This window comes from Podarcis cretensis, assembly GCF_951804945.1.
Source record: "Podarcis cretensis genome assembly, chromosome: 5".
NCBI lineage: Eukaryota > Metazoa > Chordata > Lepidosauria > Squamata > Lacertidae > Podarcis > Podarcis cretensis.
This window is the reverse complement of record NC_137174.1, coordinates 32,732,668-32,747,367: the sequence shown is the minus strand read 5'-3', so window position 1 is coordinate 32,747,367 and position 14,700 is coordinate 32,732,668. Positions and strand designations below refer to the sequence as shown.

The 14,700-nt window shown below is 40.2% G+C and overlaps 1 protein-coding gene across 1 annotated transcript in view; it reads left to right on the top strand.

The window, feature by feature from the left end:
• Positions 1-14,700, top strand: part of MICU1 (mitochondrial calcium uptake 1) — a 127,447-nt gene that overhangs the window by 56,549 nt on the left and 56,198 nt on the right. Inside the window, exon 6 of the mRNA XM_079976368.1 lies at positions 6,087-6,201. Within this exon, the coding sequence (XP_079832494.1) occupies positions 6,087-6,201 (115 nt within the window). The remainder of the gene's footprint in view (positions 1-6,086; positions 6,202-14,700) is intronic.

Below are 14,700 nucleotides of genomic sequence, written 5' to 3'. Positions count from 1 at the left end.
TATAATTTTAGTGTGTTTATAGTTGGGGAACTATGAGTCAAAAGCATATATTAAGGGCAAAGTTTGACTCACATTTTCTCAGAAGGCCAAATATCCCCACCCCAGAGCTATCGCCTGTCTTGCCTTCCACTTCAAATATGTGTTCTGCTAAGTATGTTTTAAAAACAAACTAATAAATCAGAGTACATTATTGATTGGACAGTGCTGTGGAGATTCATGTGTTCTATCAGTGCAAACATTATTTGCTTTTCAGAAGGAACAATTTCTGGAGGTATCCCCCACACCCCCACAGCCCTTGTCAAGCTGATTGGGGGGCGCACAGTGTGGGGGTGAAGCCCTGTTCCACTAACAGGACTTGTGCTTGCTGTCACTAGCACAACTGTTTAGTTGAATCCAGCCCATAACACCATGTTATATCTGTTCTGACAATTGAAATTGCTGGGTAGGAAGATCCCAGTCTATTAGACATTGGTGGGCTGTTGTTTTTTAGCCGGTGTTCAGTAATCCTAAGAAGTCAAACCACTTGACTGTGCTTTACAATAAGGCCTTCGGGTGTCGTCCTCATATTGCTCCATTCATGTGGTGGTGGACCTGGCTGTCATTAATTTGGTTGAGTTAAAAGTGGCAATCCTACTTTAAACTAGGTCAGGCATTTTCTTCCTCAATACAGAGGACATTGTCTCTGCAAATATTTCTTTGTTCAAGTGAATACATCTATCTATCTTGCCTTTCAACAGCCACATGAATAGAACAATAAAGCATCTCTACCAACTCCTGTTTAGCCAGTGAATATATAAGTAGTGAAACCCTGGGTTGCCCCTACTAGTCTGTATAGCTAGATAAGACAGGGCAAGATGGACTCATGGTTTTACATGGTATAATGCCCCTTAGACCTATAGGGATACAGGAAGTAAAACAGAATATCCCATATATACAGTACGTGAGTGGGTACTGTAAAAAGCATTTCCCCTTCTGTAAACATCTTAACTCCTTTTGACTTGAATGGTCCAGACCAGGGGTCAGCAAACTTTTTTAGCGGGGGCCAGTCCACTGTCCCTCAGACCATGTGGTGGGCTGGACTATATTTTGGGGAAAAAATAATGAATGAATTCCTATAACCCAGAGATGCATTTTAAATAAAAGGACACTTTCTACTCATGTAAAAACACACTGATTTCTGGACCATCCACGGGCCGGATTGAGAAGGCGATTGGGCCGCATCTGGCCCCCGGGCCCTAGTTTGCCTACCCCTGGTCCAGACAGTAAGCCTGATCCTATGATTGTGAAATATGCCCAGTGTAGAATTACCCTCAGGTTTCTGCTATTGTGACAATGCATTTGCTATTTCTTTCTTCCAACGTAAGCAGGAAGCTAGAGGAACTCCTGTACTTCCAAGTTCTTAGGGATGGAAAGAAAAACATTTGTCCTACCTCATTTCTCAAAGAGGGCCAGTCCTAGCAACATTTCCCCTCATATCATGACTTTCTTAAATGAATTCAATAGCACACATGTGGATTTCTTTTCTGTTTTATTAGATGCAACATTATCATAGTACTCCGGAAGATAAATACGTAGAAGTATTGCCTTCCATGATTCAACCCATTGGGCAAAATGGGTATTCACAGTCTTTCTTGCTGTCCTTTTGACAGATGGGCTGTTCTGTTTTGTCATAGTTATTCACTTCTCCTGCATGGTTCATGTACAGCAACATCTGCAAGAAGCATTGCTTTGATTGTTCACTTAGCTGATGGACTAAATCTATTTGGTGGAAACTGAATTGTTCACTTCTTCTGTATATGCATATTCTTGCTTGTGGTGATAGATATATATATATATTTAATTGAAGTATGCCTAAGTCTGTATGTTTGCCTTGTATGCTTGTGGCTAACAGGATGTCTCAACTCCAGAAATGTTATTGTAAATAATCTCTGTCCTAATGAATTGTGCATTTTCTCCACCTTATCTGAGTTGTGAACTTCGATCAACACTCTGAACAAGCCCTATTGATTTGATTAATTCATCATTTTTCAGTAGGCTAAACTGCCTTTCCTAGCCAGGGTCTTTTGGAGCAATATATCCAAAGCAAGTGGGAGCTTCATATAATAAAGTGTTTACTCCTTTCTTAATTTTGACAAATAAACTAAATTAGCTTTGGATGCTGGAAATTAATTTAGCATCCAGTTGCAAAAAGGGCATACCATGTGAGGGTTGTGCTGAAGTTATTTTAATATTATTCATCCTGGTGATAAGGCAAGGAGGCTGGTATATTAACACTAACAAAATACCACTTACTGCTTTTCCCCACATTTCCATTTGCATGTTGAGTTTGCTTTTTAAATACCTTGCATTGGATTCCTTCAAATGTAACAACGCATTGTGCAGCAAGAAAGAGCAGCAGCAAATATCATTGGGGGAGGGTGGTGTTGGGATTCATAGAACTCAGTTTTATACACAAGAGAAAATGCATTTTAATGGAGTGCACTTGAGCGATTGATTTTATGCCTGTAGAATTAATATACAGAATTGCAGAGGGAATAGGAAGCTCACTCAGTGGTATTCAGGACTATAACACAAATGTGCATCTTGCATTCTGACCATGTTTAAATACTAATTATCTATCAATAGCTATTGCTCTCAGTGCAGGGGAAAATTCTATAATGAATTCCAGTGGAAGTCTGACATTTAAAAAATTCTCAATAGTTTTGGGTGAATATGGTTCTTTTCCTAGTCTAATGGTTTCGTAAAATAGATTTAACCCATTCTAACCAACCCCACCCCCCACCCCACATTCACTATGTATATTTTTAAAGTTATCCAGAACAGGAAAGTGTATTATAATTATTGAGGTGGTTTCCCCTTAAGTTTCATTCACATGTAAACTTTCTAGAAGTGCAACATGGAAGTTGAAAGTGTTTTGAATGCTTTAATTTTGAAACTACACCCCCTTTAAAAATGATAACAACACAATGGTTTTGCTAAATCAGCAAATACACTTTATGAGAAAATCCTTTTGGAAAGGAGACTGGTAAGTTAAGTCTATTTAGGATCACAACTGTCTAAATTCTTAAGTCTTTAAGATACATAATAAAATAGAGGGGGAATGCCAAGCTAATTGCATTGTGGGAAATCTGCCCAGAGCCTCATCTAAGAATGTGAGGTCCAACCAATCACAGCCGTGATCCTTCTTTAAAGTGAATTGCAGTAGCAATGGCTAATCAATACGGATGGGTCAAATTCTTGGCTTGGATCCTAGGAACCTTGGGACTAGTTCCATGTGTCCAAGGGGCCTTACAAGAGTTTCTTGAATTTCAGCCTTCCATTCTGCATGGTAAACCTTGCTTGAAACTGAGGCGGGAGCTTTGGAAGTAGTTTGTCAAATGGCACGGGGTCTGCCATCCAGGGGGGGAACGTCAGCGATTTCTTGATGTGGCCATGCATTTGTGTTTATCTAAATAGATCCCAGACCTTCCCCCCCCCAAAAAAAAAATAGAACACTGGAATTTGTTCATAAATGCATGTTTCCAGAACTTTAATCTTAAGATAAACATCAGGGTCCTGAAATTCTCGTAGTCCAAATGTGTGATACTGTGATTGTATTCCCATATATTACTGATAGCACATAGTCTTCATCTAACGTTTGGTGTTAAAATGGGAGTTACTTGGATCATAAATACTGCATTGGTTACTTAAATACATGCTATAAAAGATGCAAAATCTGCAAACTATCTCAGGTAAAATATACAGCATTAACATAATTAATAAGTTAATTATGAGCCCGTGTAAAACTTTTTCCATGTTACTTGTTTTCGAAGCAGTATCAAAATGGTATTGGTAAGGCAAAAACCATTTGTTTATTGAAAATGTACCCATAGCATTAGGATGCATTCTGATATTCCCTAAAAGTGTTTGCACTGTTAAATGTTTCAGATTATTGTTAACGATTTCTCATTTGACATTTTTGCAATCTCTCATTGACAAAATAAGAACTGTGTGCACATTTGTGTAAGCCTAGTAGATTTTGGCTTTAATTAGAACTTGCAGTTTTTAATCAGTGTGATTACTGTTTTCCGCTGTAACTTTGCGGACCAGATAATGCCTAACTTTTATCTAAATTCAATGGACTGTTTCCAATTTAAATACAATGAGCTTTGCAAGACAGAACTGGGATGAAAACTTTCATAGGCATCTGAACCTCAAGAGACGGTGTCTCCTGGGGCTCTTGTCTACATTTCTTAATTAAGAACATACAGTAACCAGGACTGGTTAATTGCTCCAAATTTTCCTTAGGTCTTCAAAAGTAACAGATCAAAAGATGCTGCAATGTTTTTGATGTGCTTTCGATGTGCTTTAAGTGTCACTGCTTAACAAATTGTCTTTCCTTTATCTTGTATATGATGGGATCCTCGCTAGACAGAGGTAACAGATAGGGGACAGTTGTATAACTGCCCCCTGGTGTGCTGTTGGTGGTGTCTCTCTTTGTTCCCTAGTATTGTTCCTAAACTTAAGCTTGCTATTTCGGTGCTTCTGTGCCTGCATGTTTTCATACACATTAACCACAACTCCACTCCGTCCTTTAATATTTTTCTTTCCTCTGTGTGTGTGTGTGTGTGTGTATGAGATGTCTTTTAATACTTCTGAACTAGTAAATTTAGAACCCAACCTCTAACCCACTTTGTGCATACTTTTCAGCCTTTAAATCTTCAGTTGTCAAAATGGTTTAGCGCTCTTGAGTTCAGCAATTTATCTTGTGTGTGTGGTAGGGTAAAGGGAGAACACTTGTGTGGTCTGCAGTACAATGACCATAAGTGTGCTTTATTTCACCAAAGTCCAGTTCAGATGTGATGTTGTTGATATCTTAACCATGGTGTGGAGATCAGGAGTGAAGCATAGGTGTATCCTACTTCTTTCTCTCCTTGTATCAACTTTTCCTCTCCTTTCCATTTCTAGGGTTAACAAGGGTTTTGCATTGAATGTGCAGTGATGCAAACAACAGTTGAGACTAACTCATGAAGCTATGTTCTGCAAACTTACTTCATGCCATCGTTACAATTTCTAGTTTCAGGGGAACCATGGTTAGCATTAACCATGGTTTGCATCAGTGTACATGTAACCCAAACCATTGTTTACCATAACTCCTGCAGCCTGCTCCCAATTTAATTACCATGGTTCAGAGAGAGGCATCCTTGAGTCTGTATCAGACCTGCATTGCAACTGAAGTAGTTGCTGTAAGAAACTTTACTGAAAGGGTTGTTGTTTTGCTTATTCAAAGCAGGGGCCCTCAATCCCAAGTACTAATATGTTACTTTTTTTTATTTTAACAGAAACACGAAACTGACAGTGAAATTCCTTGTGCCTACTATATAAAGAATGGCAATAAAGAGCCCTTAGAATACCTTAGCATTTTGCAAACAATTAGGCTGGTGGGAGGGAACAGTGAGGCGCCATTTGAGTTGACTCTTCTGGGTTGAAATGTGTTTTGTAAGATAGAGAATGGGGACACAGGTGGCGCTGTGGGTTAAAGCCTCAGCGCCTAGGACTTGCCGATCGAAAGGTCGGCGGTTCGAATCCCTGCGGCGGGGTGCGCTCCCGCTGCTCGGTCCCAGCGCCTGCCAACCTAGCAGTTCGAAAGCACCTCCGGGTGCAAGTAGATAAATAGGGACCGCTTACCAGCGGGAAGGTAAACGGCATTTCCGTGTGCGGCTCTGGCTCGCCAGAGCAGCGATGTCACGCTGGCCACGTGACCTGGAAGTGTCTCCGGACAGCGCTGGCCCCTGGCCTCTTAAGTGAGATGGGCGCACAACCCCAGAGTCTGTCAAGACTGGCCCGTACGGGCAGGGGTACCTTTACCTTAAGATAGAGAATAAAGCTTGATTCTTATCTTAATCTTCAAGAAACAACTGACAAATTTAAAGGCTGGAAAAGTTATCTAGAATGACAATAGGAGGGGGTTTATTTAGGGAAAGGGATGGGTAGAGGCAACAATATTAAAAGTGTAAAAGATGTGGTCTTGTTTTAACTCCTGGCTTTTTAAACTGAGTTTATTTTTCTTCTCTTGGGAACATCGTGCTTTTGATTGCTTAAAATAGAGAATCTCCCAGGAACGTGAAAGGTTTGCAGATGAAGACAGCATCTTTTATGCACTTGGAGAATGCGGTTTGATCTCCTTTTCTGACTATATCTTCCTCACTACAGTTCTTTCCAGTAAGTACATGTTTTGTCCTTATCATTTTATTAACACTGAGGGTGTTTAAAATAATAATAATAAATCCTTAAATGATGGCAATATGGGGTGTTTTTTCCCTTACAGTTTGTCTATCTTTAAACTAGAGGTGCTTAGCTTATTTTGCATCAAAACTATTTGATAAGGGCATTTTAATAAGTTTCTTTATATTAAAGAGCAACTCTATACTCTACCAAGCCCTGCAGGATAGCTCAGCCAGTAGAGCATGTGACTCTTAATCTCAAGAGTCATGAGTTTGAGCCCCCCGTTGGGCAAAAAGATTCCTGCATTGCAAGGGGTTGAACTAGGTGGTCCCTTCCAACTCTATGGTTCTACAATAGAAATAGCAAAGCATCTTTAGAGCCCTTCTAGGAATGTAATTACCGTAGTTGTCGTATACCTAGTCAGACCATTGGAACATCTACATCAGTAGTGTTTACACTGTTAACAGAGAAATCTGAGGGCTCCCTTGGACAAAAAACAAGGACACCAGCCAGGAATACCAGAGCAAAACAGCAGCCAGTAGGCTTGGTCTTTATTGAAGACTGTCGCGACAGGACTCCCACCTGCCACCAGGTGAAACAAGATGGAAGCCCTGAACAAAAGAAGACCCCAGCTTTTATTAGTTACTAATCCCCCATGCTACACCCCTAAGACTACATCATGACTACATCATTGACACATCACAAAGAAGAGGGGTTCAGGGAGGAGTTGTGGTGGTAACCTGAGTGTCTTGTCACCTGTCCGGTTCCTCCTTTCCCCCTCCCCATGATTACATTTCTGAGGATAAAGAGGAGTTCACTGTTTCCTGCCCCCAGCGGGAAGGGCTGGTCACTGTCCTTTGTTTCAGTCCATACTGAATCCATTTCCATATGCAGGTCCTTTGTGAGTGTAATGATCTTCTGTCTAGGACCATCAAGGTTGGCATGCCAACTGGGTAGGGCTCACTGTGGACGTGTTGGTACATTCAGGGAAGTTTCATTAAATGAAGCGTCGCATATGAGTGTGTATGTGTCGTGTTTGTACAAACTGAATGATTCGGGGGGAGGGGGGTTCCTGCAACAACACTTGCTGACAGTGACTACAAGGTTTCGGACAGGATTCTTTCTGAGTTTTATCTAGAGATAGCAAGGATGGAACACAGGACTGCCTACATACAGACTGTTGGAATACTGCCAGGGAGACGGAGCCATCAGGCAGGCCCCAATCATCTCCGGACGATCACCGGTCTCCCGTGGAACAGTATCAGTCAATTAGCGACACGAGTCTCAGAGACATTCTAAGACTCGTTCACATCCTTTTAGCAGTCTCCACAATGGAAGATTCAGACAGGAGAACATATTTACAGCTTTATTCAACGTAGATCAGAACAAAGGAAAAACATGACTGCTTGCCTCCATGTCCAGGAAAAACAGCCAGAACGAAAGCTATATACAAAACGGAAACTCCCAGCGAGCAGGAAGTAAACAGCCATGTGACACACAACAGCCTGTTCCCTTTTTAAGGTGGAACGGAGCTGTATTCCAACACAGACATGTGCTCTGCCACAGAGCTATGGGACACCAGCACCTGGCTCTCACTGTGCTATAGAGGTGCTTATCAAAATGCTTACCTATATGCTTGCCTTTCCACTTTCCACTGGGATGTTCACAGTAGAAGAGTAATGCCTAAGTAGTTGGCAGAGGTTTACCTGAATCTCCCCACCTACACACAAATACAGTTTGCACTAATAATGTGTGTTAGGAAATTTCTCTCATTTCAAAGCAACCAAGCTTACAGCCTGTTGGCAAGAAAAAGCCAAATCATAAATATGAATATTTGTTCCTGTTCTCTGGTGCGCATTGTACACATATATTAGTCGTTCGTACTTTCAGAGTAGCACTGAGAAGTGCTGAGGCATCAAAACAGCAATTCCACATTAGCTTTATTCTTGCCCAGAAAAGTGCAGAGAGGAAAAAATGTTGTTTGTCCACCGAAATGAGCAAGGACTTGCTGCAGAATTCAATGAAAACGAGTTTATGGATTACAACACACACATTTCTTTTATATATAGCTGCTTTATACCCTAGGAAGGGCTATTTTATCTTTTTCTATTGTGTTTTTTCCCCTGGATACTTTTTTTGATGCTCCATGATGCTCCACCAGATGTTTCAGTTGCCCTCCCTGATCTCTTGGATGTAACTCAAATGTACAAAATAATGTGAATGAACAGTGCATAGATGTGACCTAAGGCAACCAGTCTCTCTAAATTGCACCTAAGGAGAAATACTGTTATTGGCAACACCCTCGGCTTCTAATCTAAGATACCCCAGTCAGGGCAGATGGAACTGCAAGAGAACATGTTTTCTTCTGTTCAAGTCAAGGGTCTAATTTGTTTCTTTTTTAAATTTCCACATATTGCACATAAAGTTCCAATACATAATGAATTTTCCTTTCATATTATCAACTTCCCATCCCATTTCCCATGATGTTCTTCTTTTCTATCCCTTTGCTGCACCCTAACACAGTAATCCCTAATTCTCTCTGTTGTTTATAGTTCAAATCCTGCTCATGGTTTCATCACGTTATAATATTTCTTTAAGTAACCCAGAAAAGGCTTCCATTCTTCAATAAAGCAATAATCATTAAGTTCTCTTATTTTAGCTGTTAACTTTGCTGATTCAGCATATTCCATCACTTTGCTTAATCCATTCTTCTTTATTGGGTGTAATTTGCACTGTCCATATCCTGTTTGTTTGTTTTTAGTTTCTGTGTTAGTTAGACCCAACCCAGGAAGTTTTATTTTCCATTAACTCAGATGTCGTTCTCATCCTGATTTGAATTCTGTGATGCTACTGAATTACCTTCTAAACTTGAGGAACTTTGTATCCTTTTACTGCCCTTTCTGCATTCAGCTTTTGTCTGCCCTTTCATGTCGCTGTCATCTATGGTGATTGCTTCAGCAATGCTAAGTCACCCAGTTGCCTTTAACATGTTTGGCTCCTGATCTGGGGCTGGCGCAATCATGACTGATTCCTTAAGCTTCCTTCACTGTGGTTTGCCATGATTCCAAATCGAGCCATTCCCTTTGTTCCATAGCTCCTGTTAATTTGTTTTAAACCTAATTAGTTTACGCCTCTAATAAAATAATTAGTTAATGCGTGTAAATAAAACAAACCATTAAGAAGGAGGAAAACGGAATGTTAATACATTATTAAGTAACAGAATGTTAACAAACTACTTATGTGTAATTATAATTGCAGGATGCTTCGTTGTTTTTAAAGAGCACAAATTAGTTCAAAAACAAATAGTCTCTGGCTGTAGCTATGATTGACTTTGGCTTCAGCTGTGTTCTGGGTGAGATGTATTTGCTTTTCTGCTGGTTTTATTAGTGCGTGATAATGTTTATTGTATTTAATATTTTATGGTGGAAAGCAGCCTTGGGAGAGGTTTTACTCTTAAAGGTGGCCTATAAATGTTTTAAGGTAAGATAGAAAAGAATATGCTTGGAAGATGGCTGTAATTCTTTGTGCACTTACCTGGGAGTAAGATCCACTTAGGTCAATGGAGCTTTCTTTTGAGTAAACATGAATAAGCTTGCACCATAAATGGCTTATTTGAAGTTATCTAATAGAAACCTCTGTAGAGTGAGAATATATGTAATCCTAACTAGTGGAACAGCATCATAAACTTCTTCTACATAGATGGTGTGAAAAATTGGGCTTATCTCGGCTTTATTTTAATTCAGATTTAATCAGCGATGTGGCATTGATTTTGGCACCACTCAGCGCATCTGTGCTAGCCTTTGAAAGCCTAATTACAAGCAAGGAAAATTAAATGCCAAAATTAAGAGATTTGATGGTATCTGCAGTTTTTATTCTGCCAGTTACCCTCCTTTCTGTTTCAAAATATTAATCTATCTCCTTCTTTTGTAGACCCATTGTGATGACTTTTTGCAAAAATCATGCGGGTCCTCTCTTAAGTGGATATCCCTAGCAATCCAATGAATAAAGTTAGGAATCATTAGTGCATTAAGCCCTAGAAAATGGGCCTCATTTTGGTGGTTGGTTTTTTTTCTTACCGCAGTGCTCATCAGCTGGCCAGACCTTAAATACAACTCATTTGCATTTTACAAGCAGAGAGCTGTTTGCCTACTGCATAGAAGATGAAGTCTGTCACCATATTTTATTTATAAGTAATTTACTGCTCTCATGCAGTCTGTTTCCTAGTCTGCTGTATGATTCCCCCCCCCCATTCCCCCAAAAGATAATAAAATAACATTTAGAAATGTGCTGATAACTTCTGGTCTTCTGTTAAATGAATGCTATAGCAAAAAAATTTTTAAAAAAGCATGGAGGATGCTGCACCAGTTTCATTGCTTTAGCTACTCTCCAATTTTAATTTTTATTAGCACCGTTCAAATTTCCTTAGTGATGAGATACTTGTTGTTGTTGTTGTTGTTTAGTCATTTAGTCGTGTCCGACTCTTCGTGACCCCATGGACCAGAGCACGCCAGGCACTCCTGTCTTCCACTGCCTCCCGCAGTTTGGTCAGACTCATGCTGGTAGCTTCAGGAACACTATCCAACCATCTCGTCCTCTGTCCTCCCCTTCTCCTTGTGCCCTCCATCTTTCCCAACATCAGGGTCTTTTCCAGAGAGTCTTCTCTTCTCATGAGGTGGCCAAAGTATTGGAGCCTCAGCTTCACGATCTGTCCTTCCAGTGAGCACTCAGGGCTGATTTCCTTCAGAATGGAGAGGTTTGTTTTTCTTGCAGTCCATGGGACTCTCAAGAGTCTCCTCCAGCACCATAATTCAAAAGCATCAATTCTTCGGCGATGAGCCTTCTTTATGGTCCAGCTCTCACTTCTGTACATCACTACTGGGAAAACCATAGCTTTTACTATATGGACCTTTGTTGGTAAGGTGATGTCTCTGCTTACACAAAAAGAGGTGGAACTTCCCTTTTATCTTCTTTAGAATTGAACTGGATGAAAAGACATTTGGAGTGGTGGATGTACTTTCTGGTACAGCAGTTATAGGACAGAGATAATGAAAATTTGACACTAACAAGACCAACAGGAGAAAAGATAGGTCTAGTGCTTTTTCAGCCCAATCCTAATGGTCTTGAATTATGTTAAAATGTTGTGAGCTCCCATGTGAAATAACTGTATTTTTAATAAACAATTTTTTAATTGGCTATATTTGCACAGAAGTAAATCCCACTTATCTAATTCAAAATAGCTCATAAGGAAGGATATTTAGGATTCTGGTCCTATAGCTATAACTTCTATTTGTAACCAGAGAAATGAAAAAAAATCACTTGTAAGTTTTAACCTGCTGGAGTTTCTTGGTGTAGCTGCAAGGGAGAGCGCACCTGTTTGATATGTGACCCATCAAAGCCAATTTTCCACTCACAATTTTTAATTCTGTGAGGAGACATACAGAGATCTATATTGGAACAAATAGCAACTTTGGGAGATTTGTACTGCAGAAAGAAAGGGTTAACCTGACCTCCCCCAGCACCCTACCATATGCAGTGTTTCCCAACCTTGGGCCTCCAGCTGTTTTTGGACTACAACTCCCATCATCCCTAGCTAGCAGGACCAGTGGTCAGGGATGGTGGGAATTGTAGTTCAAAAGCAGCTGGAGGCCCAAGGTTGGGAAACACTGCCTTAGAGGACTCTGCAGTAGAGAACGAAAAAGAAAATGCTAAAATGTTGTATTCGTTCTTTTAAAGGGAACAGTAGCTTTTGCTAAATTGGACACTCACTCTCACTATTTCAGTATCTCAAAATCATCCCCATTGAGAATTTTGGTCCATATGCTGGTTACCACCCATGAGCGGTATGCTTTGTGCTGCAGAAGTAGTGGTCTCCCAGATCACAGGCAATGGTAGTTGTAGATCCAGGACAGAAAGTAGTTGTGGGTTAGTGGCAATGATTCTATATAAGGTGAACCCTTTATAATGCAATTTTCATCATGCCAACCTGATGGATTCTAGCCTCCTAGCAAGGCAGGTTTAGAATAGCCATTTATATAGCATTGGGCCAGGACTTGAGCATGAATTTACTACGGAAAGCTTTGTCTTTGCATTTGTTTTTGTCCTTTGAAGGTCAGCCAATAACTGATGTAATGTTGCTAAAAGATAAGACTTGTACTCTCATCTAAACATTGTGTCTTATCTCTTCAAACTGCAAAGGAGAGATAAGTTAAACTGTATTCATCATTGGTGCTTTAAAAAAAATCACATATTGCCATTTATTTAATATATTTGTATACTAAAAACTTTTTTTAAAAAAACCTAAAAGAAGCCTTATGTCATTTGCCACTAAATGTATGTTTTATTTTGCATCCATATGGAGTTTTGGCTTTGGTCAAGTGTGAAATGGCCAACATGGTTGCCAGGAGATGGCAACCCCATAGCTGGCTGGTAGCCAGTGGAGATTCTTCTGAGGACTTTACTAGGTATATGATGTCATTCATGCAATTAGCAGTGGCTTTCTAGAAAATAAACAGCGGTTGTGGGCACCCTCATATGGACAGAGGCCTGGAAGTGCAGGCTAGGGGGGATTTTGCACTTTGCCTCACACTGTAGACCTGATCTAAACCTCCCACTTGTTCCAGTTGCATGAATGGCATTGGATCTAGTTTGGACCTAGTTTGGATCTAGTTTGGATCAAGGAGTCCACTTCAGCTAACCATAAATGCTTCCGTGGATTATAGGCCAAACTGCATTCAGTTCTAAAGCAGAATTTCTCACACAGTCTGGGATTTTGGTTGAATTGATTAGACCGTCAGGGCAGCTCCTGGCATCTGCTTACCATGTTAGAAAATCCAGCATTTTTGCAAACTTAAGGCAAAACAAATGAGGCACATTGAATGCATGTGCACCGACAGTGGGCACTATATAATATTTGGTTTTGACTTTTTGCAAACTGTGGCACATACCAGTGCCTTGGACTATAAAGAGTCCTAGCAGTGTTCCCCTCCCCCCTTGCTACTGCCAAGTTAACCCATATTCTCTTCTCAAATTTCAGTGTGGTAATTCAAGGTGCTTTGTTCTTCCCTTTCCCATAAAGGACATTTTTCATATAAACCCAAATCAGACGGATAATACCATTCAATTCATATTAGCTAGGATATGACATTTTATTTTCTGAATACGGAGATGGGGAGTATAATATGTTTAAAGTTCCTTTTAATGGAATTTTTCCATCTCATTAAGTTGTAAAGATGAGTTGTAAAGAAACAATTTTGTCCTTTCCCTTTTCCCCTTTTTGTCTGCTTAAATTACAGTGTAACATTATGCACGGGTATAAATTGTTTGTAGTGTTCCAATTTTTAGTGCCAGCCGAGTGTTGATTTAATTTTGCTGACTGGAGTTAATGTTTTGTGGAAGTGCTGAGCCTCTGCTGGAAAATCTTGACTTAGATTGCAGTCCTAAACACACTTAGTGGTGGAGAGTCTCCCTCCTCAAATTTGATGGGACTTGCTTCTGAGTAAACATGCACAGGATTGCTTTGTAAATCCAGTAGTAATGCTCACTAGTAACGTATTGCTACCCTCTATTAAATTTTAGAAGGAGCAAGGATAGCATGCAGGCATCTAGGACTTTATAGTCTTATCTGAATCTCATTCTCACCAAAGATCAGTATCATTTTGAATAACATAAAATCCACACATAATCTGCATGTTTGGACATTAAATATTTGGAAATTAATTACCCCGTAAAATATATTTATTTTGAAGATTTATAGCAGAGCTTGGAAGCTGTGGCCTTCTAGACTGTGTTGCACCATGTACCATGGCTCCCATCAGCCCTGACTTTTGTCCACGCTGATTTGGGCTGATGAGAGTTGTAGTCCAACAACTTCTGGGGGGCTACTGGTTCCCCACTGATAAGGCAGTTACTTCCCACAGAAATTGTAGCAGCCCTGATAGAGGGGAAGGGCTGGTTTGAGAATTGCCCACTTGACCAGGCAACCCACATTGTGATGACCTCTTCTTATGCATTTCCAACCCAGTTGACTCAAAACCCACCAGGGAGTGGCAACCATGCCCCTGCCATGGTGATGTTGTTTTATGAATCTCCTCCTGCTTTTATCCCAAGGCGATTTACAAGTCTGTTGTAAAAACAGCTGTGTAAATTGCACCAAATACGTAAAGCTTGGATTACAGCCCCTCTGCTTCAGACAAACTGTAAACTTCTCTTGTCTTCACTGCAAACTCTAGAGGCACCATGGGTTTTTTATTATTTTCCCCGTTTTTCCCCCCCAGCCCTTGTAATTGCTTACAATAAGCACTTGCACTGAACCAGTGGCAGTGTACATATTACCCCGCTTACCCCCTTAGAGGCAGGTTTTCTGTATGAATGCCGCCTTATTTGTAGATTTATATTTTATTTATAAATTGCCAAATAACATATTATCTGGGTGATTATATGTTCTCTGTGAGATGATCTTTAACCTGCCTTCTTAGTTGGTGTTGAAAATGCTATTAT